The 17,174-nt window shown below is 30.5% G+C and overlaps 1 protein-coding gene across 2 annotated transcripts in view; it reads left to right on the top strand.

Annotated features, from left to right (window-relative positions):
• The first annotated feature begins 6,102 nt into the window (after positions 1-6,102).
• The window catches only part of dscama (Down syndrome cell adhesion molecule a), a 227,980-nt gene continuing 216,908 nt past the window's right edge, over positions 6,103-17,174 (top strand). For both annotated transcript variants that reach the window (XM_056466399.1, XM_056466400.1), the window contains exon 1: positions 6,103-6,707. In XM_056466399.1, the coding sequence (XP_056322374.1) occupies positions 6,665-6,707 (43 nt within the window). In that variant the 5' untranslated portion in view covers positions 6,103-6,664. The remainder of the gene's footprint in view (positions 6,708-17,174) is intronic.

The following is a 17,174-nucleotide window of genomic DNA, read 5'->3' on the forward strand; positions in this document are numbered from 1 at the left end:
ATGGTGGATAAGTTGACGATTCATTCCGCTGTGGCGACCCATGATTAATAAAGGGACTAAGCCGAAAATAAAATGAATGAATGAATTGCAGCTATATGCAAATATATGTATAATTTATACGATTTAATTTCTTTAAAAAATAATGGTAATAATAAACATAATGAAATGCTATTATTTCTTTATAATATATTTTTTGAGAAAGCAGTTCAAAAGCAGTAAATGTAACATTAATGTAGTATTAAAGTTAATTACATTTGTGGATGAAATATATTAATTGTAAATAATATGTTGTAAAAACATATGTATGTGTGTGTATATATGTGTGTATATATATATATATATATATATATATATATATATATATATATATATATATATATATATATATATATATATATATATATATATATACAGTATATATATATATATATATATATATATATATATATATATACAGTATATATATATATATATATATATATATATATATATATATATATATATATATATATATACATACATACATACATACATACATACATACATACATACATACATACATACATACATACATACATACATACATACATACATACATATATGTATGTATGCATGTATGTATGTATGTATATATATATAGTTTAAATTATTATAAACAACAGTTTGCTTTAAATTTATATTTATATAATGATTATGTAGAGACATATGATACTAGATCAGGGGTTCTCAAACTTTTCAGCCTGCGACCCCAAAAAAACAATGCCAGTGACTCGCGACCTCTCCTCCTCTTAGGTGATTATACTTTTGCAAACGTTGCTCATACAGCAACAGACCTACATAAACATGAGCATATTGACAACACAAAAAAGTGTAGCAGTCTAACGACCATATCATTTTTATACTCATTTATTAATTTGTTTAGTTTAATATTAACCTCAGCTAAACAGACTGGTGGACACAAAGTTTTCAGCACAAATCTATTCTTGTTTTAATTTTGGAGACCGCTAATCAGAGATCATTCTAAATATTCAGTTGTGGCCTGTATTTATTTTTTAATGTATTTCATTGCCATAAAGGTGTCAGAAAGTTTATGAAGCAGCTTATTATTATTCATACAGCAGTTTATTATTAAAAGAATATAAAGATTATTTATTCATTCATTAAATCATTCATTTTCTTTTCAGCTTAGTCCCTTTATTAATCAGGGGTCGCCACAGCAGAATGAACCGATAACTTATCCAGCACATGTTTTACGCAGTGGATGCCCTTCCAGTCATAACCCAACACTGGGAAATGTATAGATAATAAAAAATTTAAATAAAATAATCTGTAATGTAATATTAATAATCTATTTAGTACTAATAGAATTAATATTAATAATGATAATTATTTAAATAGATTATTCTTATTATTGTAGTTAATAGTCTAATTAATCTCATTTTTATTTAATATTACTGACATATTTTAGATTCAATTGTTCAAAAACATCAACTTCTAACTCTGTTATTATTGGACAGAGCACAGGCTACTGAAATCTAATTAAAGGTTAATGTTTTTCATGAAAACGCAATGAGTCGGCCGAACGCCTCACTGCGCACGAGGCAAATGCTCTGATTTGTCAAGGTCAATTAATGAAGGCAGCTTAAGGGACGGAAAAAACCCTCACACGCCCTCAGGGCTCCCCAATCCAACAGAAACCACATTAAACCACATGAATTCATGTCCTCCAATTAACATCATTTAGAGCAAGTTGTCATGCACAACTGTGATGTTACTGCTACCGTCAATCCATGCTGTTTGTTCTTCAGCACATGTATGTATAAGCACATATAACTGATACACAAGGATGCTAAGATCACTAATAAGCAGAAATGTATTTAAAAATGTAGTTAAAATTAAAAAATTTGTGACTTAAAAATCAAATCTAATAGTTAAAAAGGATTAGTGATCTGATTAAGTACAGTGAATAGCTAAATTAGATTAAAAGACTAGTAAATTTACCAATAAAGTGCAGTAATTAGACGGAAATGGCAAGTAATGCATTTATTGAGGTAGTGAATTCAGTAATCATTGTTTAATTTAAAACATGAACAATTATTTAGCTGCTTATTCACCCTATGTTTTGAGTAGGCATGTGAAATGAATAAAAGAAAAACATGCTTTCATTAGAAAGGTAACGTATTTAATATTGTTATTAATTTTATCTTGTAACGACATAACTTCTTGTAGCAAGAGTTAACAATTTCCATAATAACCAGAAAATCACAACACCTGCACATTAATAGTGTAATAATAATGATAACAACAACAATAATAATAATATATTTAAATAATATTAAAATATAATATATAATAACTATGATAAGCTTTATTGAATGTATTTTAATAATTTGATAACAACAGATGTCACTAGTTTTATCATTATATTGTTTTATTATTGTTCAGTTAATAATAATAATAATAATAATAATAATAATAATAATAATAATAATAATAATAATAATAATAATAATAATTAATAATAGTGAATAAATAGCTTTTTTTGAAAACTTAAAAACAATAAGTGTCACGTCATGTACACTGTAAAAAAATCCTGGTTGCCTCAACTTTTTATGCTGAATCAAATTAACCTTATGGGTCCATTAAACCTATATTATGTAAAACTGACTTAAAACAGCTTGCATAACTTATATAAGTTATATTAAGTTATATAATGACCTAAAAACATATCTGTCAGGACTAATTGATCGTATAGTTTTTTGCAGTGCCAGAGTGGTACTTAATGCATATTTCATTTGCATTTTATCTAATTTTATTTTTCACAATTGCACAATTTCATGTTTAAATCTAATATTAGTACAATAATAGAAAAATAATAAGCTTGTAGTTAATAATATTAATAAATGAAATGCATATCATCATGCTTTTATAATAAGCTTTATTAAATGCATTTTAACAACTTGACAACATTGAATGTTACATTATTATTATTATTATTATTATTATTATTATTATTATTATTATTATTATTATTATTATTATTATTATTATTATTATTATTATTTTATCATTATTATTATTATTTTATCTATATTATTAATATTATTATTTTATCATTATTATTATTATTTTATCATCATCATCATCATCATCACTATTATTATTATTATTATCATTATGTAGTTAATAAAACTATTTAAATGTATAACCTATGTATTTGACATTTTTAATTAAGAACTTAAAACATCGAGTCATTATCACTGTTTCATGTCGATATTCAATGCATATTTATTTCTCTTTATCTTAAATTAAATTAAAACAGTGATCACAGGATTAATAGTTTTAATATAAGAATTGACAATTAATAAATGTGTTATTATCCATAATAATAATAATAATAATAATAATAATATTAATATTAATAATAGTAAATAAATAGCTTTTTTTGACATTTTTAATTACGAACTTAAAAACAATGAGCGTCACAGCATGTAGTGTAGCATTCGAGTAGTACTTAATGCACATTTAATTTGCATTTTATACAATTTTTCCTAAATGCACAATTTCATGTTTAAAACTAATATTAATACAGCAATAAACAAATAATAAGTTAGTAGTTAATAATAAATTAAATGCATATCATTGTGTTTTTTATATTAAGCTTTATTAAATGCATTTTAACAACTTGAGAACAATAGATGAATTATTATTATTATTATTATTATTATTATTATTATTATTATTATTATTATTATTGTTATTATTATTATTATTATTATTGTTGTTATTATTATTATTATTATTATTATTATTATTATTATTATTATTATTATTATTATTATTATTATTATTATTATTATTATGTGGTTAATAAGACTATTTAATTTCATATCCAATGCATTTTTGACATTTTTAATTAACAACTTGATAAAACAATATGACTCACTATCATTGATGCATGTTGATAATCAATGCACATTTATTAATATGTTAATAGTATTAATATAAGAATTGACAATTAATAAGTGTGTAATTAATACTAATAATAATACATAATCATCATCAATATAATAAAATAATAATAATAATTTTATATCAATATTTAGCCATTTTGATAAATTATCATGAACGTAAAATGAGTCACTATCATTGTTACATGTTCATATTTAATGCATAATATTTTACTTTATATTAAAATAAATTTTAATTAGTGATCGCATGAGTAATAGTATTAATATAACAATTGCCAATTAATGAATGTCAAATTAATAATAATCCTAATGATAATAAAATTGTATTAGTCACTATCATTGTCGCATGTTCATATTTAACACACACTTATTTTGCTTTATATTAAATTTAATTAAAATCGCATGATATATTGTATTAATTTAACAACTGGCAAAAAATAAATGTCAAATTAATAATTATACTCATCATCATCATCATAATTATAATATTAATAACAATATGACAATTGTATGTTATAATATTTAGCAATTTTAATAAATTAACACTCTCACTGTCATTGTTGTATGTTGATATTTAATGCACGCTTATTTTGCTTTATATTAAATGACATTAAAAATTAGTAATTGCATGATTAATAGTATTAATATAACAATTGGCAATTAATAAATGTCAAATTATTAATAATACTCATAACCATCATCATTATAATATTAATAATAATTACAATGATAATATTAACAGTACAACAATTGTATGCAATAATATTTAGCAATTATGATAAATTAACATGAATGTAAAACACTCTCACTATCATTGTTGCATGTTGATATTTAACGCTCTTATTTTGCTTTATATTAAATTAAAAATAGTGATTGCATGATTAATAGTATTAATATAACAATTGGCAAATAATGAATGTGAAATTAATAATAATAATACCCATAATCATCATCAATGTAATAATAATATTAATAATATGTCATAATATTTTACAATTTTGATAAATTAATAAGAACGTAAAACGAAAGTCACTATCATGGTTGCATGTTGATATAAATTGCACACATATTTTGCTTTATATTAAATTACATTTAAATTAGTGATCGCATGATTAATAGTATTAATATAAGAATTGGCAAATAATAAATGTCAAATCAATTACAATACTCATAATAATAATAATAATAACAACAACAACAATAATAACAATACAACAATACAATACAACCATTGTATGTCATAATATTTAGCAATTTTGATAAATTAACATGAATGTAAAACAAGAGTCACTATCATTGTTGCATGTTCATATTTAACGCACACTAATTATGCTTTATATTAAATTAAATTTCAATTAGTGATCGCATGATTAATAGTATTATTATAACAATTGACAATTAATAAATGTCAAATTAATGCTACTACTATACTACTACTATACTACTAATAATAATAATAACAATAATAATAACATACAATACAACAATTGTATGTCATAATATTTACGAATTTTGATATTTAATGCACGCTTTAATGCACAATTATTTTGCTTTATAATAAATCACATTAAAATTACCGATCGCATGATTAATTGTATTAATATAGGAATTGACAATTAATAAACGTGTAATTAATAATACTCATAATCATCATAAATTTACTATTACTACTGATGATGATAATAATAATAATAATAATAATAATAATAATAATAATAATAATAATAATAACAACAATAATAATAATAAAACAATTGTATATTATAATATTTAGCAATTTTGCTAAATGAACATGAGCCTAATACATTGGAAATGAGTGATGACGAGCATGATTTTGGCGTGTTTGGACTCTCTTTTTAAGAGTAGCACCCCTGCACCTTTAAGGCTGCAGAGGAGAGAGAGAGAGAGAGAGAGAGAGAGAGAGAGAGAGAGAGAGAGAGAGAGAGAGAGAGAGAGAGAGAGAGAGAGAGAGAGAGAGAATACGTGTGTGTGTGTGCGTGTGTGTGTGTGTGTGTGTGTGTGCGTGTGTGTGTGTGTGTGTGTGCGCGCAAGTGTGTGAGGCGGGTGTTGTGCTGTACTCTGCTCTGGTGCTGATGCTGAGCTCTGGACTCCTCAGTGCAGCAGGGGAAGATGCGTGTGCTTGCTGACTGCCGGACGGTGCGAGCTGGTGAAGAAGAGGGATGTTGTTGCTCTGAGTCCAGCTGAGAAACAGCCAGCCGTCATCTCGAACCCTCCGCCGCGTGCGCACTGGACTTCCGCAGCCCTTTTTTTCTTTTTCATTTCTTTTTTTTTTCGTTCTTCTTATTTATTCTCTCTCTCTTTCTCTTATTTCCGTAAACTTTCCACCTCATTAATTATTCAGTGGATTTACTTTGCCGCGGTGGTTTAAGACTACACCTGTGCGCAGTGGCCCCAGTAAGCTCCGCTCCGCGCGCGCGCTCTGACTCAGCACCGCACCGCACCTGGACGCGTCTCCTGCCGCCTCGCCTTTCCTCTCCTGCCGCCGCAGCTGGAGCTGCAGCCCGGAGACCATCAACCCGGAGACCATCAGCCCGGAGCCCCGGATCCGACAGCCCTACTGGAACTATAATTACCCACACATCCACACATTGCAGCGCGACGGCTCGTTCTGGAGGAAAAGTGCGCGGTGGGCAAAAGACAAATCTTAGTTTGGAGATTGAAAGGAGCAGGGCATGTGGATATTGGCCATCATCTTTTTCCAGTGCATTTTGAATGGTGAGTAACGTTTTTTCTTTTATTGTTGTGCGTTTTCGGAGATTCATTAAGAGCGATGTTTCAAATACGCTGCTTGATTAATTGAATGCATGCATGTCTTTTTTTGGTTACACTTCGAAATTTTACTAATTGATTTAGGAGAGTGCAAGATCCCAGTTTTAATATGTAAAAGCATCTAAATCGTTTAATTATAAGCCACTTTAGTATTTTTAGCTTATATTACTAAAAAAAATCATGCATGTATTATTATTTTTAAAAATCATGCATGCATTATTATGCATGTATCTTCAAATTCGTGTATAAAACCTGACAGCCTTGTTACACTCTTAAATAAGCATTTAAATTGTATGTATAATTATTAGTCACTTTATTACAATTTACAGATTATAAAGCTGAAATGCATGCATGCATTATTGTGCAAATATCCTCAAGTGCATGTCGAAAATGAATCTTGGTATCCTTGTTATGTATTTAAAAATAAGCATTTGCTCTTAAATGAACATTTAATTATAATTATAGCCACTTATTTTGCAGCATATAAAACATGCACACTTTATTATGCAAATTTCCTCTAATGCATGTCGAAAATGTGAAGCATTACCTCCTTGTTATAGTCTTAAATAATCATTTAAGTAATTGGTTTTAAGATTGGTCACTTTATTACATTGTACAGCTTGTAATGTTAATGCATGCATTATACGAAAAGCATCCTGAAGTACAAGTCAGAAATATGAATTTTGATATCCTGATTTTAAATAATAATTTATTTGACATATTTTTTTCACGCAATTTGTTTACAATTAGTCACTTAATAATACAGCTCATAATATTCGTAAAAAATCTTGCATTATTATGCAAATATCCTGCAAACTATGATTGCTGACCATTAACGTTGCATTCCTAATTCTTCTATTATATATTTGTTTTCGTTATTACGTTTTAAAGCTCCTAATTTAAAAGAAAGCAGGTTTGCGTTAATATGCAAATCACAGGGTATGTCAAAAACACAATTCTGGAACATCCTGCACCTAATGTAATCTGATGTGACGTGACGCTTTTTTTAACGTTTTGTTTTCTCCTCTTATCTCATGACCTTGTCTGTGTTTTTTATTAAGCGTTAGAATTACAAATTGTACTTGTTGAAAAACAGCACACACAAAACAGCAGGAAAATCCAAGCAGCAAAGTAGTTCTCTCGATCCAAAAAGCGCAAAAACAATCATTCGAGAGCCTACAATTCAATGAAATAAAATAAATAAAACAAAATGTGTTGTATTGCAGCGGAGTGACACAGCCGCCATGTTTCAAGAAGCAGCGCTGAAGCATTGAATGAAAAAAAAAAAACACGCCAACAACTCGCGCTCACTGGATTGGCACTTTACCGAACGCTTTCGTGTGACCTTTTCACAAAACATTTATTCAAACATTTTTTTTTCTTCCTCTCGTGTGGCTGTCCGAATCATATTGACCTCTAAAAAAAAAAAAAATCCAAGCGCAGATGCTCGACAGGAGGCGAGTGTGTTGATGGCTTTAAAATGGAGAGACAGCGAGTGGGTGCTGGTTGCTGGGCTAAATCAGGATGGGTGTGTTTTTATGCTGGATGGAGAAAGAGAGAGAGAAAAGGGGGAGCCAGATGAAAAACGGGGCCATTTAGGTGCTTTTTAGAAGACTAACACCAACATCAGAGTCATACAGACCATAAAAAGCAATGCATAACTCATAGGTCGCCATGAGGAGATCTTTGCATCTTTTCCAAACACAATTTTTAGGCATTTCCGCAGCCAACATGAAGCCGGACAGAGCCGTTTAACCTCAATTAATAGCATATCGATGAAATTGATTATCATTTCACGGGGATTCTCGCTTTTGCCTGATTGAGTGGTGCATGTCCGCTGAACTGTGTTCAAACGGGCATTTTCTAAAAAGCATTTTAAGTGTTTCTCTTTGAATCAATACGCTCCCATTTGTGCCGGCGTGTGTATGTGGGTCTCTGAGGCTCCATTGATCAGTGTTGTGATGCAGTGCTGTTGCTCTCTCTCTCTTTTTTTTCTCTCTTATTCGTTGGCCAGTGTATCTAGTATCTTGTGTGTGTGTGTGTGTGTGTGGAGAGAGAGAGAAGCCATAGAAAATGAGGCTTTCATGATTTGGTTAAGCTCAGAGCCCAGTTGTGCGCTGGTCTCTATGGAAACCCCTCAGATGTGTGTGTTGCGCAGTGGCCTTGAGCTTCCTGCACAGGTGACCCCGGAAGTGTTTCTGAGGAAAAACCTGCTGCATGCGCTTGTTCGTTGAGCCTTTCGGGATGTTTATCTGGATGTGTTACTTCCCTGGTTTATTTAATGTGCCTTTTTTTTATAGAGTCGGACAAATGTAGTGTTTATCTTATTGGTGTTATTCATAGCTTGCTTGCGAATTAAGTAATATTGAATTAAGTAGAAAATTGTGACGTTAATTTACAATAATTGAATTAACGTTATTGAATTAATTGAATAATTGAATCACTGAATTGATGCTCCAATAATTTACGAAATTTACTAGCAATCAACTTTGTTCACATCACTGAAAAAAAATGATTCATTGGATTTACTAATTTTTTTTAATGGTAAGTGGTTGAAAACAATTAATCTGGGCTGAATTTACGCAAACAAATTAGGTTGAACATTACTACGTTTAATTTGCTTAAATTCAGCCCAGATCAATTGTTTGCAACTTTAAATCTTTTTAGTAAATCCAATGAATCATTTTTTATTCTAAGTCTTGTTGCGGTTTCTGGCTGTTTTCTTAATGAATCAAGCTCAGACTGGGGTTATGAATATCAGAAGAATATACTTTATTGGAATATTTCCCAAAAAAGCAGAGACAGCCTGGAGCAGACCCATCTCAGTCTCTCCCCAGGACAAATCCAGTGTCCCTCAAATTTGCTATCCCCTTTATCCTTGCTTCCTCCCACCTTTGTGTTTTCACAGCTGTTTACAGGTTCAACAGGCCTCTCCCAGCTCCTACTCCTTTACGACCCCTATTTAAAGACCCTTCTTCTTATTGCCCCTTATAATGTACAGATCTAATATAATCATCACCGTTTTTCCACATACAGTTGACATTTGGTAATCATGATTGGTATCTATGTTTCAAACATCTAAACTGGACTCTTCTCTCCCATACAGTATGTGTCTTTTCAAATATACATGACAGTTTCAACAAGTGTTGTATACATTTCATGCCTTTCTGACACAGATGGTTCTCAGTGCATCCCCAAGTCCTCTCTCATGGTCTTTTATGACCCCTTTGCCTTAACCTATCACCTGTTTTCAAAGATATATAATGGCAGATTCGTAGGGCCCTCCACTCACCCAATTAAATGTGTCTTCATATAGGTTTAGTAAATAAAAATCTTCTTCAGTCTCTGATTTATCAGAGCTCGCCATATTGGAATGAACCGCCAACTATTCCAGCATATGTTTTACGGAGCAGATGCCCTTCCAGCCACAACACGGTACTGGGAAACACCCTTACACTCTCACATTCATACACACACTCATATACTACAGCCAATTTAGTTCATCCAATTCACCTATAGCACATGTCTTTGGACTGTGGGGGAAACCAGAGCACCCGCAGGAAACGCACCAACACGGGGAGAACATGCAAACTCCACATAGAAATGCCAATTGAACCAGCCGGGACTCGAACCAGTGACATTCTTGCTGTGAGGTGACAGTGCTAACCACTGCGCCAGAGTGTCGCCCCTACAAATGACAGGGTTCCACACAATTTATTCAGGTTGTCCCAACACAAATCGATTAAGTTAGGAAAACTAATTTGAGTGGATTGAACATAAAACAATTAAGCTGTCCCATAAAAATCTCAAAAATTGTGTTGTTTCAGCTCATTAGAAATAAATAGTTTGAACAAACTGCAAACGTAATTTTTTTAGAAATGACAAGCAAAATGTAAAAAGTTATTTTGAAAAGTGAAAATTGTTTTACACCATTATTTTTTCTGCGCATTGAATAAAAAATTAAATTTTAAGGCTGAAACAATAAAATTGCCTTTTCTCCTTTTTAATTCACTTGCGTATTTTTTAATTTTGTTCCAAGATGTGCAACGTTTCAGTTAAGGTTCTTCTTGTAGATGCACAATTAATCCAGCTTGCATCACATTCTGTACTGTATATATACGATTGAAATCAAACTTATTAGCTGTCCTATGGAATTTTAATTATATAAAAAAAACTTCCCAAGTGCTGTTTAATGTAGAGAAGATTTTTCTTAAACATTTTTATTTGGTCATTGCTGTGGTGACAGTGCATAATATGTTTCTACTTAATACTAATATTCACTTTAAAGTGCCAATTAAAGACTTTAAATAGGTTTATTATGTCAACATGGTTTATTTTGTTATTTTAATTACTAAAAATACTTTAAAATTTACAGTATTTTACTGGTAGTTTTGGTTGACAGTAAGACTGTAAATTTACAAAGCACACTGTAAATTCTAAATTACAATTTACTCTAAAATGTACAGTAATTTACTGGCAATTTTGGTTGCCAGAAATATTGTAAATTTACAAACACCGTAAATTAAAAATGACAATTTAATGTAACATTTACAGTAAATTACTGGCAATTTTGGTTGATAGTAAGGCTGTAAAATTACAAACACTGTAAATTAAAAATGACAATTTATTGAAACATTTACAGTAACTTACTGAGAATTTTGTTTGCGAGTAAAACTGTAAATTTACAAACACTGTAAATTAAAAACGACAAATTACTGTAACACAGTAACTTACTGGACATTTAGGTTGCTATTAAGACTGTAAATTTACTAAAACTAAATTAAAAATGACAATTTACTGTAACATTTACAGTAAACCATACTTTAAATTAATAATTACAATTTACTACAAAATTTACAGTACATTACTGGCAATTTTGGTTGATAGTGAGACTGTAAAATTTCAAAACACTGTAAATAAAAGATTACAATTTACTGTAACATATACAATAACTTACTGAGAATTTAGGTTGCCGTTAAGATTATTTAGCAATCACTGTAAATTAAAAATGATTATTTACAGACACATTTACAGTATTTTAGGTTGCCAGAAAGACTGTAAAATTACTAACACAGTAAATTAAAAATGACAATTGTAATTTAAAAATTGTAATTGTAATTTTTTACTTAAGTGTGCTTGTAGATCTCACCGGCAACCTAAATTGCAAGTAATTACTGTAAATTTACCAGAATTTTTTTTTTTTTTTTTTTTTTTTATAATATAGGCAAGTTAGGATAATTAGGCAGGTTATTGTATAACAGTGGTTTGTTCTGTAGACAATCTGAAAAAAAAAAAAAATGTTATATATATATATATATATATATATATATATATATATATATATATATATATATATATATATATATATATATATATATATATATATATTTATTTATTAAAGGGGCTAATCATATTGACCTTAAAATAATAAAAAAAAAAAAAAAAAACGTCTTTTATTCCAGCCAAACTACGAGAAATAAGATTTTATCCCTTAGAAAAAAAACATGTTACAGGAAATACTGTGAACATGTCTCTGTTGAACATCACTCAGGATATATTTGAAAAAGAACACAAATTTCGCAGGAGGGCTTACAATTCTGACTTCATCTGTATATATTTAATTCGAGCGCTCATCTCCGCTGAATGCGTTTGCATGTACAAATTCATGCTGAGTTGTTCTGAATGGCTCTCGTGTTGCTGAAGAGCTCTCCAGATCCTCTGCATATTAACACACAGATGTAATTGGAGCAGCAGAAGCACAGGCGACGCAGCGGAAAGTAGGTGCGATGTTGTTTTTGTAAACCGATGCTAGGGGCAAAACTCTGACACACACACTCAAACGGACACGGGTAAACAAAGTGGCCGATCAAGAGAGCTTTTAGCCGAGTCCAGATCAAACAGACCAAAGTGTGTGGGCAAATCCATTTGTTTCGCTTAACTGTACGCCTGGGTTTAGCCAAATCAAGGCCACGTTTACGCTCCTAAAAGCACAGCAAACTTCATATTGTTCTGGAGTTGGTTGCATATGTTTATCAGATCGTTTCATTGTTTGGTTCTTATTTTTAAAAGGGCCTTGACTGGTGAATCATATGTATTGCTGTGGAATGGGTGGCTTAGTGGTTAGCACTGTCGCCTCACTGCAAGAAGGTCACTGGTTTAAGTCCCGAGTGTTTTTGCTTGATTTTGGTATTTTTGGAACCATTTTTACTTAATGTACCAATCATATTTTCCAGATTTCCAGATTTTACACTCAAAAAAAGATATTTAGGCCTAACAAATCAGATGTATGTATTCTTATTGCATGTAAAATTTCCATCTATTTGTATTACATTTACTTTATTAATCTAATATACTATATGTGATTGTTATTTGTTAGTTAAACATAAGTGAAACAAGTAAGAACAGGATTTATGTAATAATATCAATACATCCAATGTTTTTTAAATGCTACTTAATAATTCGTCTACTGTGTGGAGTATGGAGCTGCGTTACTTTTGACCCCTGAATATTAGGTAAACCAATCTCATAGAATTTCACTATTTGGATCTGGCTTTTTCTATATCTAGATATTTTTTTATACCATATTCATATCTTTTTAATTGATTAAATCTAATAGCATCCAATTTGAACAGATTTAGATTATTATAAGGAATCTGACAACATACTTATGTAAAAAAACTGGCAAATGAAATAAAATTAAAAGGTTACAAACAGTTAATGATCATTTTTTAATGACTTTTGCTGCTTGTTTAAACTACTTATTTAAAATGAGTTGAGACAACACGATTCTTATGTTTTTTTTGGGACAACTTAAATGTTTTATGTTCAATCCACTGAAGTTTGTAAAGGGATGAAGTTAATTTAATCCATTAATTGAAGGAATTGTGTGTAACCCAGCCTTTTTACAGTGTATTTTCAAGAGTTTATGTTTGGCATGTATTATTTATTCTGCTTTCAAAATTAGGACATATGATTAAATAAGGTTAATTGTCGGACAGTTTTTATTTTGTCCTTTTGCATTTTTAAGGATGCTCATTTCGGTTAATTTTGCCAACTGACAACCGCCACTGGTTAACTAAATATTAATGGTTAACTGGTCAGATTAATATGTATATTCTTTATTAAATAATGATTTAATGACGTGTCTATTTTGTGTCTGACACATTTAATATTGCATTTTAAAATACTGATTCATTTTAACGTGAACAACAGCATACAGAACATATATTAGCGACAGCACATCTTCAAATTATAATAATATTATAAAAACAGAATAAACTAAATAAAAAAAAACAGTCCTGCCTAGACATGCTTCACGTAAATGACAAGTTTAGATTACAAAACGAACACTGACTGAATCCTTTTTTAGATCCGCCATATGCTGTTTGTCCAATCATATGTTTTTTTTTATTCCGTCAAATAAAAACAGCAGGCTACCTCAAATCGATCGCTCCACAGAAAATAGGCAATTAATCAACGGAAACCCCACCTCTGCTTTCATACGATTGAAGAATGAAAAAGACGTGACATAATTTTGCTCAGAGTTGACTTTTTTCAACTGCGAGCACACAGCGTGCAACGGCAAGAACGAGAGGTGCGCAGGGCTCCGCAAAACACTCGCAGCCGTTTGTAAACCTTTCAAAATTATATGACCAATTTTGTGGGAGGAGTTTGTTACACTGTAAAATCATGTCATTTCCTGTGGCCAGCAGGTGGCGCTATAAGTGTATCTGGATATTGGCATGTAAACGTGTTCAGGTCAGGACGGTTATCAAACGTGTGAATTTTGAGGCAGATCGGATAATGCATGTCTGAGTTATAACTACTTCCTTTTTCCCCCTCTCAATGCAAAAAACAGTTCGCTGTGAATGAACACTTATGCAGGCAAACTTAAAAAAAATTTATTAATTAAAAATAATTTAACTGCTACCATTATTCTGTAAAAAACGCACCCTTTCGGTTAACGGTTAATCAGTTATTATGAGCATCCCTATGCATTTTACTTATTTTTTTTTAAGAATGAGTGCAGTCTTAGGTCATCCAAGATATACTGCATATGATGTTTGTTTCTTCATTAAAACAAGATTTTAGGCTGGAAATTTTGGTCTTTGGTAGGTGGATTGAACATAAAACTCTGGGGAAAAATCTGATATTGCAATATTGTGCAATACAGTTTCATTGGGCGGCACAGTGGCTCATTGGTTAGCACTGTCGCCACACAGCAAGAAGGTTGCTGGTTGGGACTCTGTGTGGATGTTCTTCCCGTGTTGGTGTGGGTTTCCTCCGGGTGCTCCGGTTTCCCCAGTCCAAAGACATGGCCGTAGTGTATGAGTGTCTGTGTAAAAGTGAGAGTGTATAGGTGTTTCCCAGTACTGAGTTGCAGCCGGAAGGACATCCACTGCATATGCCAGAATAGTTGGCGGTTCATTCCACTGTGGCGACCCCTGAATAATAAGAGACTAAGCCGAAGTAAAATGAATGAATACAGTTTCACAAGATAGTTTGAATAGCTCTGTTTGACGGTTTGAGTCTAACAGTATTCAGGTACAGAAATTGGATAATCACAATACAAGAAATGCTTTTCTTACTTTGCTTTGTCTCGTTTCTAGTTGAAATATATAAAACTTCTAGATCAAGTGAAAGTATTGTTTTGTTTTTGCGGCCAAATGTTTTAAACTCTCTTGAAATGCTCAATTACAGGCCTTAAAAACACATGCAATTGATGAACTTTCACTCTATTTTGCCTAAACTTACAAATCACGTGTTCTGTAGCTCCTGTTCAACTATAATTCAACATTGACTCAACATTGCATATCTCGTGATGTGACTATTGCAGATGCACATATAATAATTTTATTAGAGGTGTTTTCCTCATGGAGACCAAAAAACTAATAGTAAAAGTCTCCACATGGTCAAAATTTGCTGGTATTGCTATACTTTTTAGCATTTAGTCGCCACAATGTACAGTATGGAATGCTAGGCACACACACGCGCTGGCTCCAGCATATCAGTAATTCCAGGTAAATATGCAGTTCTAATACTTTAAATTATGGGATTTCTATGATTTGTTTTAGTCACATAATAATATAAACATAATTAAATAATAATTTTAACCTTATTTATTTATTATATACCTCATTTTACCTTTCGATTTTTATTTTAACATGATTTTTTTACCTAAATAAAGTCTTAATTTGGTCATGTTAAATGTAATGTTTCCTCTTTAAAAAATTTTTTTTTATTTTATTTTGCAGCATTATATAATGTGCGTAAATGAAATTACACTGCAAAAATGGTTTTACCCAATACACACTGTAAAAAATGCTGGGTTACACGGTTGATTCATGTTGACTTAATTGTTTTTACAAATTTAAGTGGATTAAATATAAAACAATTAAGTTGTCCCAAAAAAACCCTCAAGAATTGTGTTGATTTAGCTCATTTTAAATAAGTAGTTTTAATTTTTTAAGTGCAGAAATGTAAACATTCATGCCACAAAAAAAAGCAATCTGTGTTATTTAGGAGGTGTTTTCCTCATGGAGACCAGAAAACTAATAGTAAAAGTCTCCACATGGTCAAAATTTGCTGGTATTGCTATACTTTTTAGCATTTAGTCGCCACAATGTACAGTAAGGAATGCTAGGCACACATACACGCACTGGCTCCAGCATATCATTAATTCCAGGTAAATATGCAGTTCTAATACTTTAAATTATGGGATTTCTATGATTTGTTTTAGTCACATAATAATATAAACGTAATTAACTAATAATTTTAACCTTATTTATTTATTATATACCTCATTTTACCTTTCGATTTTTATTTTAACATGATTTTTTTTACCTAAATAAAGTCTTAATTTGGTCATGTTAAATTTAATGTTTCCTCTTTAAAAGAAATTTGTATTTTATTTAGCAGTATTATATAATGTGCGTAAAAAAAATTACACTGTAAAAATGGTTTTACCCAATACACACTGTAAAAAATGATGGGTTACACGCGATTGATTCATGTTGACTTAATTGTTTTTACAAATTTATGTGGATTAAACATAAAACAATTAAGTTGTCCCAAAAAACCCTCAAGAAGTGTGTTGATTTAGCTCATTAAATAAGTAGTTTTAATTTTTTAAGTGCAGAAATGTAAACATTCGTACCACAAAAAAAGCAATCTGTGTTATTTAGGAGGTGTTTTCCTCATGGAGACCAGAAAACTAATAATAAAAGTCTCCACATGGTCAAAATTAGCTGGGATCCCTTTACTTTTGGACATTTAGTCTTCACAATGTACAGTAAGGATTACAAGACACACACACACACACACACACACACAGTGGCTCCAGCATATCAGTAGTTGTCAATATGCAGTTCTAATACTTTAAATGAAATATTATGGGATTTCGAAGTTATTTTT

The sequence above is a fragment of the Danio aesculapii genome, chromosome 10, assembly GCF_903798145.1.
Source record: "Danio aesculapii chromosome 10, fDanAes4.1, whole genome shotgun sequence".
NCBI classification, from domain to species: domain Eukaryota; kingdom Metazoa; phylum Chordata; class Actinopteri; order Cypriniformes; family Danionidae; genus Danio; species Danio aesculapii.